Consider the following 16,813-nt stretch of genomic DNA (forward strand, 5'->3'; position numbering starts at 1 on the left):
ATTTCTGAGGTTTCCTGGAGAACTCGAGTAAGTTAGCGCTTGAGATAGTGGTGGGGGCTGCCGAACGGGCGAGATATTTGGGTACGGAGATGGTATATGCGGACTCTGCGAAGGACACAAATGGTCGTGACAATAGGACTCACTTTCTCGATGTTGATGATCACTCAGCGAAGAAGATCCTCCACTGATCCAATACCATATATTTTATTAAACCAAACTCACGGCTCCTATTCTAAACATATATAAGGGCACTCCTGCAAAGTTGCCCATGGAAAAGAGGTAGAGAGGAAGAGCATTCCGTTCAATTTCTCTGGATATTACTATCCCTGGCAGTTCAGCAACGTTCATTACCAGGCAATTTCTACTTCTTTCGCAGTACCTTTCGCTGTCATCCTTGAGAGCCTTCCCATGTTCACGATGTGCGGACAGCATGAACCCCATTTCCCCACCGAGCCGTATATACTGAGTGCAGGCCTTCCACTCAACTGGATGTCTTTCACAGATTTGTCCGTGGGAGCGCATGAATCTGGTGAGGCCTCCAGAATCCGTTCCTCGGCCGCAAGTTGATTGCTCAAAATCGCGGTTGGATTCGAAGTCTGTGATGCCTTACCACTTATCCGTTGCTTCCATCTTCAGGTGTTTTGAATATTCTTAGTGTAGTGTCTACGCCACAACGCATCGGAAGCAATTTCCTCATGCAAGTGTTTGCTACAGTTGTCGCCTATGCCCTTTTTGTTTTTCGAGGAGTTATTTGATTTCTTTCCCAAGAGCATCGATTTTTGTTTCCTGCAGTTTACAAATGTGACACTTATCCTAATTTTGGTCACATCCGGTTACTACACATTGTTTTTTCTCTTCTGAAGGCTGTCCAGATTTCCTTATATTAAATTTAATTCATTCATTAACTTTACTTGAGCAGATATCGACTCCTAGGCCGAATCTTCACTGCGATCATGGATGTTTATTCGTCCATTTCTTTAATTGCTTTTTCTCTAAATATAGATACCTTACATTTGCAAGAGAATAAAAATTCAATAAACTAACAGTTAGTTATGCTTTCATATGATAGAATTTAATATTTAACTCTTAAATAGTGTATAATGACTTGTGTGAAGGTCCCTAGAAGTTCATTGATTCGTTGTTGACAGATTATAGAAAAAGTCACAGATGCTTAGATTTTTGCCCAAGGGGCTACGAGGTTGCTTACAAAGGAGTTCTATAAATCACAAATATACTTCATTGTTATACAATGTGATTGAAACAAACTTGACTGTTTTCCTATGTAGGATGAATGAACTGTTTATCAAAAATTGTGCAAGCCAACCGATAATAAAGATCATTGATTTAACTCGTTATAACAGATTACCGTCTATGAGGCAATTTTCAAAACAAAATTGATGCTGATATTAAATTGCAATGTCAGTACTAATTTTCTATAAAAGCATGCAAACCGTGATTATAATCTTAGTTTGAATTTATACTAGATAGTTACTTTAGTGAAATTCAATTATTTAAATAACAATGCGGTGGTGTTTAACTTTTCTAGTTTCTATAGGTAAGTTCCTTTTCAAATTGCTTTAGTTACAATATATTTTGATTTTCCAAATGATCTGCTTCATAAAGGTCCGATCTCTTGAAAATGTGTAGATGTTTTCCCTAAAGTGGTTGATATTATAATTTTGAAACCAATTTTTTCAATAATTGTGATTTTCACTTTGCGTTTTCTGTCCGTATCCCCAAATTTGTGCCAATTAGAAATGACAATCTACACTTGTTGCCGTTGAAGGTTTAACAAATGTGCTTTCAAAAAACTTGCGTAATGGGTGTATTAAAGTTTTGTATTAGGGTTCGTTGGAACTAATTGCGGCTTTTGGAATCCCACCCCATTTTTACCTCACCTATTTATAGTCCTAATAAATTAATTGTGTCTGGATAGCTGAGTGGTTAGAGCACAAGGCTGTCGTACGGAAGGTCGCGGTTCAAATCTCGCTGGCGGCAGTGGGATTTGTATCGTGATTTGATGTCGGATACCAGTCGACTCAGCTGTGAATGAGTACCTGAGTCAAATCAGGGTAATAATCTCGGGCGAGCGTAATGCTGACCACATTGCCTCCTACAGTGCTTCGTAGTGTACCGTTACGGTCTTGAATGAAGTGCTCTAACACACTTCAAGGCCCTGATCCAATATGGATTGTTGTGCCAACGATTATTATTATTATTATTAATAAATTAAAATATAATATATAATATAGTGAGTTTTTCTGAGGTGTGAGGAGGAAAAATTGGTCCTCAAATAATAAGAAATATTCAATACATAGACAGGTCTTCAGTTTTTCTACAAATGACGCCCAACGTAGGGCTCAAAACCAGTGATTTTCAGGATGATGAGACTCTTGGAAGTAACCTATGGTTTCAAGCTTCCCTTTAGACTGATGAATTGGGTTGACACGAGTCGCGGAAACAGTTTTCCAGACTGAGATGGGCGTGCGGAAGTATTCATCTCCGAAGGCTTTCATTTCCTACCCGATTTGCCTCATCAAACCAATTCTATCCCGTGCAGTAGTTACTACCCGATAAAGTAAAATCGAATTTCCAGTCCTTTCCTTCTTCAGCATACTACAGAAAAGTGTAATTTTCACGTTTGTCTAATTGCCTTCTAAAAGTCTTTAGATGTGTAGGCCTTTGTGACTAGAACTTGAAGAGTATTTATAATCCGAGTTATTTGGAAGTTATGTTATTGCCTTTATGTTTAATGGGAGTTCTTTGCGTTTAAGTTTCGGGAACTGCTACACTTCCTTTGCTCTTTGTCGCGAAGCAAGTGAATAAATAATGATTAATTTTGTAAATTTTGATTACACTTCTCTTTATTAGATTAAATTTGTGTTACTATTGGCTTAGGTCAACTATTTTCGAAATAGCATATTGGCTTTTAGCTTTGCTTTAGGGTGAGGTTTTTGGAAAATTTGATTACGATCACATCACGGTTATGTCTTTTACAGTTACTTTGAAGATTTCTGGACGGCACAATGATTGAGGGGGTAGAGCCTCCCAATCTTTTGCTCTGGGTTCGAACCCTGGCGTTTTGTTCGCATTGTGTTTGTTACGGTGGCTTGCAGCCTTAAGGGTAATGATGAAACTGAAGCACACGCTGACTGTATGGATGCCCTATACCCCACTAAGGATGGACTGGGAGCACTAAAGTCATTGTCGATTATTTCAGCAAAATCTACCTTTTTTCCATAGAAAATAACAAAAAGTTATCAAAAAATAACAGTCTATATTCTGTCCATCATTCGGGGACACCACTGAATTATTTTAGTTTTGTTAGAACATTTTCATGACAGGGATTTTGTTTGACAGGTTTCTGATAAGGACATTTCAATAAGTAACGAGTTTATCAAAATATACTCACTTTAGCTGATTAAATTCGTCTTTAATGGGAAGATCTTCAAATTACAGTAAATGTTGAAGCTTCTAACGTATTACGATGTGGAAGGAATGGTTCTTCTCGAAAAAAAAAATTTACTTTATCGCTGCTTTGTGTATCAACACTTTTAATTCCAAGTGCTACTTGGAAAATTTATTGACCTAGATCCTTTTGGCTTCAATATGTCCCGTCCAAATGAACCTTCTGTGTATTCCTAGGTCTTTTACTTTCTTAGACCGACGAACTGATACGCTGTTATCCTTAATGCCTTCTTAACACCAAGAACGATTAAATCAAGTGTTTAGGGGGCACTGAAGGTCATTGCGTTTTCACGGGGCAGGGTGGGCGGCGGTGGCATCAAAATGGTTTTCTTTTGTGTGTTTCTCCATCCCGTGTGCCAAGCCATAAACAGCTGTGTTCACCACCACGTGGCAGAGCACCAATGCAATGCATCGCATACACAACACGAAAACCAGAGCCAATGAACAGAATTTCTCTCGCGCTCGTACCGAACCAGGTTGAACATGCGGAATGATTTCTTTCCACCACACAATTTCAAGCAATACGCCGGGTGTGTATTCTTCTTGCTCAGCGGTTCCAGTTTTTGGTATACGACTCTTGAAATTAACTGACAAACGAACCATATTACGTTGCTTAAGAGTATTTCGAGAAATGATTATTTTTAACGAAAAGTAAAAGTGGGGAAGCCACCCACTGATATTAAGACAAGTGACTGCAAATGATAGAAATTCGAAGAGAAATCTTCTATATAGGCTCTGTGCTCTTTTCTGTGAAAATAAAATGTTTATGACTTCAAATAGAAAATTGATTGTTTCATCTGTTTAATCGATAATAACATCTCAAATTAATTATATTTGTTTGATACAAATACTGAGGTTTTGTTTTTTATCGTTTCATTAACCTAAATCATACACCTTGATGTTGACTTTTGGGCCCAAGTGCACATCCACAAAACATTTTCACTTTCCATTTACTTCATTAAGGATGAATGTCAATAATCTACACGTTTTGTCGCAGTTTTTCCTACCTAAAGCTTGAGATTTTATGAAAAATAACCTTGACAGTACTCTTAAATGGTACTAACCAATCCATCAAGCGAAGTGATTTCCCAGCATCCCAGCTCCCCAAAACCAAGTCTGTGGCATGCAATCATCACTCCAAATCTTGTGAATCTATTTTCAGTTGTCTTTCCTAGGTTAGATTTCTGATAAGTGTAGATTTGTAGAATGCATTCTGGTGGATATTGCTTGATCAATAGTCGAAGGATAAAGAAGCCTTCATAATTCTAGGGTGAATCAGTTGATGATAATGCCGTTTCGACTCTGAAATGCACTCCAGGCTGTGCAGCGACCGATATATGTATTAAGTGATCCTACCATTTGCTTCGCAACCACTCTCTGTATGGGAGAACGTTGAACGTTAGGGTTTCGACCTTTTACGCTTTATTCATCAAGTTGGGTTCGTTTTTCTGTTTTCTCACTGTAGTAGACATGTCATTTGCGCAGCATAAAATATGTTAATAAGAAACATAAAGCACACCCTCATTGAAAATCAAATATAAAAAGAAAACCATGTATTTTGATGTCTTATATCCTCTCAAGGATCGAGCAGGTCACATACAATGCATCTATGAACTGCATCAACTTTTTACTATTCGGCCGGCATTAACTTTGATCTAGTACTGAAGGCTACAATTAATTGCCAACATCAAACGAATGCTGGACTCAAGGATTCCTAACAACTTATTTGCAGAATAAATTCACAATACTCTTCTACTAGCATATCCACAGTCGGTGTGCAGGGAAACTATTATATTAATCCAGATACTCAGTTAATTGTTCGAACTGAAAGAAGAAGCCGCAAAACCCATGAAGAATTAAATCGATGCACCAAACAGATTAAACTCCAAATTAAACTGTAACCCCATCGAAGGAGAAGGATGGGTGATTTTAAAGTTAAAGGCATTGACAAACAAATATTGTGAAAATAAGTAATGAGAATTAAGATCCTCGTGAGTTGGAAAGCGGAAACATCAGGACCACGATGAACAACGGGTTCAAGAGTAGCCTTTTGAATGTGTGTAATAAAAGTGGCCTCTTCGCCGACATTGAAGGTAAAATAGTTACAGAGATAACGAATTACGAGAACCTTCTACCTTATATTCATCGAGGTAATTCGCTGAATATGAATTAGAAATTTTGAGTAGCCCCTACCTGAAATGAAACCTCCAAACGTGGCGGAGTCCGTCATAGACATTCCAACTGATGAACAAGAATTCATCAACACCTACCTCCGACATTTCAACGAGAGTCTCTAGGCTAAGAAACACAGAGTAATTTAGAAAGTGTGCAGCCTTCTCTTGAACACCTAAAGGTAGCGGAAATATATTGTCAGAAACTAGCATGATTTGCCTTACATAAGTAATCACAATAACCATACAAACTGTAGGCCATTTTAACCAATGACATCACAAAACCTGGGCGAGAGAGATAGAGAGATGTAGAGACGCACTGACTAACTTTTTTCTATGAGGTGGAAATCTTCAAAAGATTAACCTGTGTGTGGGATTTTTACCCACTAAAACCACATCTCGCCAAGCTACGGCTGAGATTTCCCCATCCACCAGTTTTCTTTGCATATTTAAGTTTGGTTTTTATTGGGAGAAGAGCTTGCGGTCCACCTCAGCACTTTGGTTGGTTTCGCTGAGGAACTAGCTGTTCCTCAGTAGCTTATATCTTTAGAATTCCTTTATGTCTCTTTTCAGTCGTGTCATTATATCAGCGATAATTTCAGACTTCAGATTTTGTTATTCTCCTTGTGATCCTAGTCGGTGGCTATGTTTAATTGTTTAGTCTTTAATTACTTCACTCACCAATTGTACTTTCAGGTCCCTATACAGATCCTCATTACGAATGAACCAGTGAGCGTCCACTATGTTTCTAAGCACTTTATTTTGGAACGGTTTTCTTACCTTCAGGTTTGATTCTTTGGCACAGCCCCAGAACTAGATGCCTTACATCCACGTGGGCTTTAGGATTTGCTTATGAATTAGCAGCTTGTTGTCGAAGGTACTCTCTAGATGCTTCACGATCTGAACGAACCCATTGCCCGTTTCCTTGTTTAATTTCTTATTTGGGCCTTCTTAGATCTTTCGCGGCCTTCCACAGAGAGTAGGCTACGTCTTTTTGTGTTGCAAAATTAGAGACACATCTGCTTAAGGAGCCGTTTGCATATTTGTTAATTAGGGCCCTTCAGCTTGTTTGTCAGAAAGTTTAGGGTGTTTTTCCTTTCCGTAGTGCGGCTTCTTTGCGAGCTCTACTTTTTTCCGCAATTAGTTCGCTATTTTTTATTCAGTCCACGATGAGTAGGGGTGCCTGTTGTATGTTTATTGTTAGCAGATCGATGTCCTTCTTGAGTTGATAAGGAATGTTGATTTGGCCATTTATGTAGATGTTTTCTTGGATGTGCTTTTTGAATCCTGTCCATGGTGTTCGACTTCATTCAAAGCAGTAACGGTACACTACAGTACGCTGAGCAGTACACTCGCCCGAGATGATTACCCCGATTTGACTCAGGTACTCATTCACAGCTGAAATTACTGGCATCTGACGTCAAATCACGATACAAATTCCAGTGCCACCAGTGAGAATTGAACCGCGACCTACCGTTCGACAGCTTTGTGCTCTAACCACTCAGCTATCTGGACACGCCCACTTTGTTTGTCTATTAATTAGCCTGGGAGGATAGCCTTTTCTGCTCAATTTTTTGCTGACCAGCATCATAAGAGACGAGTGATCGGACATTATATTTTCATTTTACAACATCGATGTATTCGTCTAAAAAAATATCCTTAGTTACGAAGAAATCAATGCCATCGGATGTTTTTGTTCCATCAGTTGGCCAGCTGGAGTGGAAATTGCACTTTGCCTTGCCTCGAGATATTGTTAACCTATTATAGATCCCCAGAATCTATTTTTTGCGTTAAAGTCGCCTCTTAAAATGATGGAGCTTCCGATGAACTGGAAAAGCCGAGCGAAATCTTCTATTTTAACACCGGATCGGAGCGGACTGTATATTGAAGAGATCTTCACAAATCTGTTAAATAGTTGTACACCAATAGTCACAAACCGCATTTTTTCATCTTCAATTTTCTGTTCTTCGTTGTGTCTGATGCACTCTTTAGCGAAGATTGCAGTCTCCTCTCTGACTTGTTGACTGGAATATGCTGCATGATATGAGCAAAAGCCACGGAGTTTAGCGTTCGTAGACCCCGTGAGATAGCTTTCTGAGATAAAGCATACATCTATCTTTTCAGAGATATTTCCAACTTCTGTAGGCGCTGTTGCACTTGCGAATATGTTATTTTCTTGGATCTAACAACAGACGTTGGGTTGGTTTTGCGTGGCTCAGTCTGTCATTTTTCGGGAACAGCCAACTTTGACGGTATCGGTTCTTTACGTCTTAGCTTCTGTAATTCTTTCGCTACTTCATAGACTCTCTAATTGGTTACATATTGCCCTTACAATTTACACATTTTACCGGAGAAGCTCTGTTGTATGGACACTTTGAAGATTCATGGTCACCAACACATTTCACACAGCTTGGATGTCTATTACAATACCTTTGAGTGTGATTGAAACCCTCGCAACTTTTGCGCTGGGGTAGTAGGTCGCTGGCTTTTCTCAGTGCTTCTATTTTGGTTTCCATATTATATATAACTCTTAAGTTGTGAATTTTGTTTGGCTCCTCACTATTGTCGAACGTAACCATGAACCGTAACCGTAAGTCTTCTACAATGTCGTCTTTTTGGTACATTGGGGGGACTCCCCTAGCCATAACTTTGATACGTTTTTGATTGATGGTGATGATCTTATAAAAGGTCCTCCCCTGAATGGGTAGGACCGACCTAATGAAAGGGTGGACTTTTCAGTACAACTGGTCTGCCACCTACGGTATATACTCCATTGTTTTGTTCGATTGCAAATGGGTGGGTGCAATTTATACCTCGTGCCAGGTTCAGCGGTCTCTGTACTAGAGTGTGCGCTGGGACGCCGCTCACGTTTGTCAACCACACGACAGTTGTCAAATGGTTATCCAGAGCTGCCACTCGGAGGTGTGAGTCGACTTGATCCAGACCTGGACCAGGGTCATCACTGGCCTTTGCCAGTTAAAGGCGATTAGGGACTATACCTTGTGTAACTGAACTCATTCACCCCTTCGAACCCATTCACCCATGACTAATATGACGAATTATAAGATTCAGACATTGCATGAAATGAACGAAAAGTAAAACATCATTAGAAAATTAAATTTGCTCCCATGCTCGTGAATAGAAGTGACTCCCACTTCTTATGTTACATATGGTGTGGATGGTTCGATTAAGGTTACTAAGTAATCCAAGTTAAGATGTGAAAGAGAACTTTGATATCCTGACGTATTTTTTCAGTAGCTCAACTTTTCTAACTTGTCTAACTTTGCTTTCTATTTTCAGCCATTTGCTTGGAGATAACCCAAGCCGCGCCCTTACTGGAACGAAATAAATTTGTTCTTTACTACGGGTAGATATCATAAAAAAATTCCAGCCCAATAATCAGCTGATCATTTGAATTTTGTACTTTCTTTAGACGAGATTCTTCCGAAGTGTTCCCGCTATCAAATGCTGTCGATATTTTATCTAGCCCGAATTTCGATCAATCAAAAAAGACCGTCATTTATATTCATGGCAATAACGAAGACCAAACATCAGTTAGCGTCAAAACTGTCGTGAGCGCTTACCTTCAAAGAGATGATTATAATATCATCGCTCTAGACTGGAAGGAAGATGCATCTGGAGAGTATCTTCTCAATGCTGTTGCTAATGTGATGAGGGTAAATACATATGATAGCCAGAATTTCAAAGGAATTCTGGGAAGACTTCCAAAACTTTATCAAATGATTTCCTGAATTTTTCTGATTTTTTCAATACTCACATCTCTATTATTTCATTACAGTTAGGAGACACTCTCTCTAAAGTTATTGCAGACATGATAGCAGCCGGTCTTAATCGTGATAGACTTCATTTAGTTGGATATTCGCTGGGGGGCCAAATGGTAGGAAGAATTGGCGCAGGATTAAAACGAAGATCGAGCAGAAAACTCGTCTTAAGGAGGTAATCATTCAACATTTTCAAAATGCAAAATCTTTCTATAACGCTAGACCTACCCCTAGAATTACCGCATTAGATCCGTCGTTTACCGGGTTCTATGGTCCATTCACCAGTCATATCACAAAAGACGATGCGCAATTTGTAGATATAATCCACACAGACGCTTACCTTTATGGTTTTCCAGAAAATGCAGGCACTGTCGACTTTTGGCCAAATGGTGGAAATTCCGTACAACCAGGATGTCCTAGAAGGAATTACATCCCCATGACAGAAAATGGTAAGTACGTATTGTTAGCAAAGGTGGCTCATGCCCCATGAGATGGTTTGATCCTGCAAGGATTCATTTCAAGAAATCCGGAACATTGTAACCAATAATTACTTGACCAAGCACATTAAAATTGCAATTTGTCTACAGATTTGTGCAGCTCCTGGCGATCATGGCGATATTGGGCCGAAAGTGTTGCTCGGCCGACTGTCCAATTTAATGCTATCCAAGCGGCGAACTGGGGGGCCTTCAAAAAAGGAAATGTTGCTGAATACGATCAAAATGTGGTTATGGGCAACGATTGTCCTGAAAAGTATAATATCATTTTGTCACCGTATATATCCTTCAATATAAACTGATTTCTTTGATTTTCAGCATTAGCGGTGTTTATTACTTGCAAACCAATAGCGAAAGCCCATTTGCACGTGGAGAAAAAGGTGTTAACTACAATCGTAATAACGGAAATTCAGTAGATGAAAACGAACTCGAAGACTAGATGGTTTTATGTATACTCATGATCAATCGGAATGAACTTATAACAGAACTTTTACGTTCATATATATTTTGTGATTATTAAATTTTAGTTCTTAAAGTCAGTAATATAATTCAAGCAACATAACCTCTGGTTTCATTTTTTGGTTTTGTGTAAAACTGGACTTGATCGCATCCCAATCCTCCTCACAAGCTATGATTTTCTGGGCATAGTATTTCACTTAGAGTTTCCTCTATGTTCCTCCTTTCTTCCGTGAACCTAGGACATTGAAAGAATACGTGCGCTGGGTCCTCTGGGACCCCGTCGCAGTTTGGATAATCAGGTAAGGTGTCCAATTTAAACCTGTACAGGTATTGACGACATTCTCCATGGCGGTTGAAAAACTGAATGAGATTATAATTAATGTCGCCATGCTTTCTCTCCAGCCACTCCCCGATGGAAGGAATCAGCCTTTAAGTTCAACGTCCTTTTCTGTATGGTCCCATCGCTGTTGTCATCTGCTTATGAATCTCTCCCTTCCGACTGTTTTTACCTGTGATAAAGGAGAGATAGACCTGATGTTGTACATATATATTCATCATCTCGTCTGCCAGGATATTAATCGCCATAATTCCCGAGGTGAAGAATGCTGCATCATCTGATAGGACCCTGAAGGCAGAGCACACCCTTAAGGCTGTTTTTCTGTAGACCAAGCTCAGTTTATACGCATTGCCTAAAAGATGCAGCACTTTTCGCCAAACTGGGAATGCATACAGCAAGATAAAACTCACCACCATGGTTATGGGCAGCCTGCAAATGGGTCGCCCTTCTACGTTCAGCATCATCCTTGCCAAAGCCATACCCGTGGTGGATGCTTTTTCAAAAGTATGCTCTATGTGCTGCTTTGAATTGAGTTTTCCGTCTATCATCACTCCAAGTATTTGGAAGTGATGATACGATTCGCAATTCTAATATTAGCGTAATTTTTCTTACAGCGCGACTGCCAGTCCAGCACTCTCTAACCAAGGCTTATCAGCATGATTGGTTCACTTAAGTACAACCCAGCATCGTCGAGATACTTTGCAATTACAGCTAGTACAATGTCGTCAGCGTAACCCACCACCGTAACCGCCTCCGGAAACGGAAGGTTAACTACATCATTTTACATAATGTTCCACAGTAGTGGGCCCAATACAGAGCCCTGTGGGACACCCGCGGAGAGAACGTACTTCTTGGGTTCATCATCGGTATTATACCAGAGTGTCCGCTCTTGCAAGTAGATATCGATAATAACGGCGAGGTAGGTACGAACACCAATCGTCGTCAAAGACTTTCGTATAAGGTTCCAATTGGCCGAGTGAATGCATTCCTCGCATCCATGGTCACCACCACACAATATTTGCTATTAATACCCCTTCCGTGAATTGCATTTTTGACCAAGCCAGTAACTACTTTGATGGGTTGATTTGGCTCTACGGAACCCATATTGCCGATCTGAAAGGCTTCCTTGGCTCTTGACGACTGGGAGTAATCTATTATAAATTACCCGCTCCGCTTCCTTATAGTGTCTAGGAGACATATGGATCTATAGGAGGACGGTTCGGTATGCCATACAGACTAGAGGCTTTGTTGTCGCCTATTCGGCCGCAGATCCCCATCAGCTTGTATCTGATGATTGATCGAATCACCACAGATTTATACCCGCTTCCGAACAGAGCTCCTTAAAACATTCCCTCTTACTCCGCTGAATGGCTAGCTTGAGATTTTAGCGGGCCTGTCTATAGACTTTTCCTTTTGCCCTTGTTTGATCCTACCGATTGCCCTCTGACACTTTCGTCCAAGTCGGTGGCAAATCGATCGAGGTCTGGTTAGTTCTCTATTCTGCCAATAATTCGGTCTTCTAGTTGGAAATGAGCATCTCCTAGGCATCGATGCGTCACATGCTTTAGAGGTGCTTTGTGTGCCATGGCGAGCTCCATCCGTGGGGGTGCGTGCTTTGGTTGACAGGTCTAGCCACACCTACATTAAAGTTTGTTCATTAATCGCTTTTGCAGACCATCGTGGTGTTTTTTGGATTTGGGTTCCCAGGGTGTGAGTCTCCTGCCCTGTAGCTCCATCTTTAGTCCAAAGGTGATTGCCTGGTGGTCGCTGTTCGTGAAGACCTCGCTAACTTGCCAGGATATACCACGAGAGCAGGGCTGATAAAAGCTAGATCTACAATTGAACCAGATCCCCCCTTCCGATAAGTGTTTACATCACCTTCTTTGGCCAGAACTATATCCAAATGCTTCTAATAAGCACCGCCTTTTGCGTTACTCTCTTTGCTACCCCAATCGACGGCCCACACATTAAAGTCATCAACCTTTGGACCTCGTTACCTTGCGTCGCGAACAAGATCGTCTAACAGGTCTTCAAACTCAGGCAGTGTAAGGCTCAGTGGGGCGTAGCAGTTGCACACGAATATACCGCTTATTTTTGCCCACGCAATACCACTATATATACCCATGGTATATTGTATGGCTTGACGACTGCCCGCCCATATCGCCGCTCCACCAGCCGAATTTTTGACTCATACACCAAAGTCAAGGTTTCTGTATGGTTTACTTATGATAGCAATCTCCATAGCGGATTCGTAAATGGTGTGCGCAAGGAAATTCTGTATGCTGCAATGAATGAGGTTTATTTGTATTAACCTTATTTTTCTACTGCAGTTAACTTCTTTCCAAATTCCGGGCATTCCTGGAAATATGCCGATTATCCCGTACCTCCTTTCTTTCAAACTAAATGCATTTGGGGTCCCTATTACAGTCCTTCGCAATATGATCTCTCTCCCCACACCTTCGACATCAATCGGACCGATCGACGCCGCTAGTGTATGCCTTCGCGAAGAGTCCAGGCATTTGAAACATATCTTTAGAAAGATCTGTTACCTTAGTCGGCAAACAACCCATCCAATCTGAACTTTCTCCACGGCCAACAACTTCTGCGCTGCTTCCACTGGCAGTCAGAGTGTGGTCGTTTAAGTACCATCATAATCTTTTCTTAGGCTCACAATAGATTCTTTCCCGAATTCCTCCAACTTTAATTGTTGTTTCAAGCCAGTGCATATCTCTTCCCTGGATGTTACCTTTTTAAGATCCTTGAAGAAAAGAAAAGTGAATGAACTTATATTGACTCATCTGTATGTTTGTCACACGCATTTTTTTCGGAAACTGTTATAACGATTGACACTAAATTCCGTGGAAAGGTCGGAACTGTGAATGCTCACATACACAGTGAGTTACATCATTCTACCTCGAATTTAAGAGAGTTCCCCATACATACAAAAAGGGGCTTTTAAATTTTTTTTCCCCAAAGGTTATATATCAAATGGAAGGCCTTAATTAGTACCTTTCTAAGCTGGTCCTAGTTTCTCTCTCTCTCTTCCTTCTCCAAAACAACTAAACCGATTCAAACGAAATTTGGTGCATATATGGAGACTATGAAATTCCATACATTCACTAAGTGACATAAATTTAATAATAATAATAATCGTTGGCGCAACAACCCAATTGGATCAAGGCCTTGAAGTTCAAGTTCATTCAAGATCATAACGGTACACTGCACTGCCACCAGTGAGATTTGAAGCGCAATCTTACATGTGACACCCTTGTGGTCTAACCACCCAGGAACATAAATTTAGGTGGAGCTGAAAGGGGGCTCCGACACATGCCAAGGGGAATGTAAACATTTTTTTCACTTAATGTGGGGTGTCAAATGAAAAGTCTCGATCAGTATTTTCAAAGGCAGATTTTAGTTTTGACGTAAATTGTAAAATGGGCGGGTGAGGTGTAAAAATGTGTGAACTCAAAGTGAGACAGGAGTCACTTTCGAAAACTACCCAACTCAAAAATCGGAAAATACTGCTTCATTTAGCGACTAAAAGAACGTACCGACAAGTAAAGTTAGTTACCTTATTATTGATCGTTATTGCAATTCAAGTTTTTATTAGGAAAACGTAATCGTCGACGTCGTCTAGGGTCTACAGTCATTTTATTTAACACAAAACTTTAAAAAGATATAGAGAAAAAGCATTTAGAAAAGGGCCAAAGAAACCTCCATCCAGCGTAACAACCGCAACCGTTGTTTCGGTACCTCCTTGTGGTCGCTCATCATCGATCCCAACGTTCAGACCAATATTCACAAGAAAATTCTATTTAGGGCGAATTAGGTGACCATACCTTTGAAGACGCTTTTCTCGCAATTCATCTACGATCGGTGCAATCCAACATCGGATATGATCAAGACGTGTCCAATGGAGCATCTTCGTCACCATTACTGCAAAACGCTCTTCATTGTTCTTTATAGTCGGCCAACAGGACAGGGCGGATGACATTGCGGTGAACTTTAAATTGAAGACGTCCGTTGATCATCATCATCAACGGCGCAACAACCGGTATCCGGTCTAGGCCTGCCTTAATAAGGAACTCCAGACATCCCGGTTTTGCGCCGAGGTCCACCAATTCGATATCCCTAAAAGCTGTTTGGCGTCCTGACCTACGCCATCGCTCCATCTTAGGCAGGGTCTGCCTCGTCTTCTTTTTCTACCATAGATATTGCCCTTATAGACTTTCCGAGCGCGATCATCCTTATTCAAACGGATTAAGTGACCCGCCCACCGTAACCTATTGAGCCTATCCACAACCGGACGGTCATGGTATCGCTCATAGATTTCGTCGTTATGTAGGCTACGGAATCGTCCATCCTCATGTAAGGGGCCAAAAATTCTTCGGAAGATTCTTCACTCGAACGCGGCCAAGAGTTCCCACTTTTCCTTGCTAAGAACCCAAGTTTTCGAGGAATACATGAGGGCTGGCAAGATCATAGTCTTGTACAGTAAGAGCTTTGACCCTACGGTGAGACCTTTCGAGCGGAACAGACTTTATAAACTGAAATAGGCTCTGTTGGCTGACAACAACCGTGTGCGGATTTCATCATCGTAGCTGTTATCGGTTGTGATTTTCGACCGTAGGTAGGAGAAATTGTCAACGGTCTCGAAGTTGTATTCTCCTATCTTTATTCTTCTTCGTGTTTGACCAGTGCGGTTTGATGTTATTGGTTGATTCGTCTTCGGTGTTGACATTGCCACCATACACTTTGTCTTGCCTTCATTAATGTACAGCTCAAGATGTCGCGCCGATAGCCGCCTGCTCGATCTGGATGAAGGCGGTTTGTACGTCTCGGGTGGTTCTTCCCATGATGTCGATATCGTCAGCATAGGCCAGTAGTTGTGTGGACTTGAAGGGCTCGTACCTCTTGCATTTACCTCAGCATCACTGATCACTTTCTCGAGGGCCAGGTTAAAGAGGACGCATGATAGGCCATCCCCTTGTCGTAGACCGTTGTTGTCCGTTGATACATCGACCACAAAGAACATCAGCTGTGAAACGCCACTTCATCCAAATTACGTTAATGTTTAAAGCAATGTCATAACGCAGTTCTCCGTTGGCATCGAGCCGAGATATTTAAATGGCTCCGATCTGCGCCTGATTCATGGGAATCGGCCAACAGAAATTCTGCTTTATATGGATCTAACGGGGGCTATGTTGCATGGTGCGATCCTTCCAAGTTCTTCGACGTCATCTTCATCTTCATGGTAGAGCAATTTAAGCCAGCGTACGAGTTCTCCTGGCACTAGGTGCTGCCGTGGAGGATATCAGATGTGTTAGTGGGCACACCGTCAAACGCTTTCTCTAGATCCAAAAATGCAATGTCAAGAGAGTGATGCTTCTCACAGTGTTTCTCCATGAGTAACCGCGTAACGTGTATTGCATCAGTAGCTCCATAGTTTTCGACAAATCCGGTTTGATTCACGGTGATCTGAACAATTTCGCGAATACGGTTATCAACAATGCATTCAAAAGTCTTCATAATATGCGACAGCCACCGGATCGGACGGTAATTTCTTTTTCCTTTCTTTTCATTATTGGCACTATGGTACTTTCTTGCCAATCAGATGCGTTCTGCCGTCCTGAGCAGCCCGGTTGAAAAATTCACTGGGCCACAGCTTCACTTTTCAGAAGCCAGATGGCATGTCGGCAGATCCTATTGCTTTCTCCGATATCATTCGTTTTGTTGCTTTCTCGACAGGTGGAATTACCTGTCAACGCCACTGAAGTCGGTCCAAATGTCGGCAATGCTTGTGGCAGAGGAGGATAAGGAAATTCTTCCGTTGAAATCTATTCAAAATATTCCATCTATCCGTCGCGACCAGTCGGTCGGTAAGCAAAGTGTAATTTTTGTCATCAAGGCAACAGAAGTGTTCGATATTTTGTATGCGTTGTTGTCAGCTTTTAAAAAGTCTATATAAATCTCTGTCGCTATCACAGATGTTCAGTTTATCACAAAGTTCTTTGTAGTAGACCGCTCGAGTAACGGCGATTGCTTTGTTTCTCGGTTAGCATTATTGTAAATTTGGCAAATGGCCAGCATTTTATCATCGGG

General features: G+C 41.0%; 1 protein-coding gene across 1 annotated transcript; it reads left to right on the plus strand.

The window, feature by feature from the left end:
- Nucleotides 1-1,462: 1,462 nt before the first annotated feature.
- On the plus strand, nucleotides 1,463-10,477 carry LOC119647154 (pancreatic triacylglycerol lipase-like). The gene is made up of 7 exons (XM_038047961.1): nucleotides 1,463-1,555; nucleotides 8,940-9,006; nucleotides 9,073-9,316; nucleotides 9,439-9,596; nucleotides 9,656-9,870; nucleotides 10,009-10,171; nucleotides 10,234-10,477. The coding sequence occupies exons 1-7, from the start codon at nucleotides 1,522-1,524 to the stop codon at nucleotides 10,352-10,354; spliced, it is 1,002 nt and encodes a 333-aa protein (XP_037903889.1). The 5' UTR covers nucleotides 1,463-1,521; the 3' UTR covers nucleotides 10,355-10,477.
- Nucleotides 10,478-16,813: the final 6,336 nt, after the last annotated feature.

Source organism: Hermetia illucens, chromosome 1 (assembly GCF_905115235.1).
Source record: "Hermetia illucens chromosome 1, iHerIll2.2.curated.20191125, whole genome shotgun sequence".
Lineage (NCBI taxonomy): Eukaryota > Metazoa > Arthropoda > Insecta > Diptera > Stratiomyidae > Hermetia > Hermetia illucens.

Coding starts and splice junctions, on each gene's coding strand:
- LOC119647154 (XM_038047961.1), top strand. CDS start 1,522: ATGCGGTGGTGTTTAACTTTTCTAGTTTCTATAG. Junction 1,556..8,939: donor AACTTTTCTAGTTTCTATAG/GTAAGTTCCTTT, acceptor TTCTATTTTCAG/CCATTTGCTTGGAGATAACC. Junction 10,172..10,233: donor GGCAACGATTGTCCTGAAAA/GTATAATATCAT, acceptor TTTGATTTTCAG/CATTAGCGGTGTTTATTACT.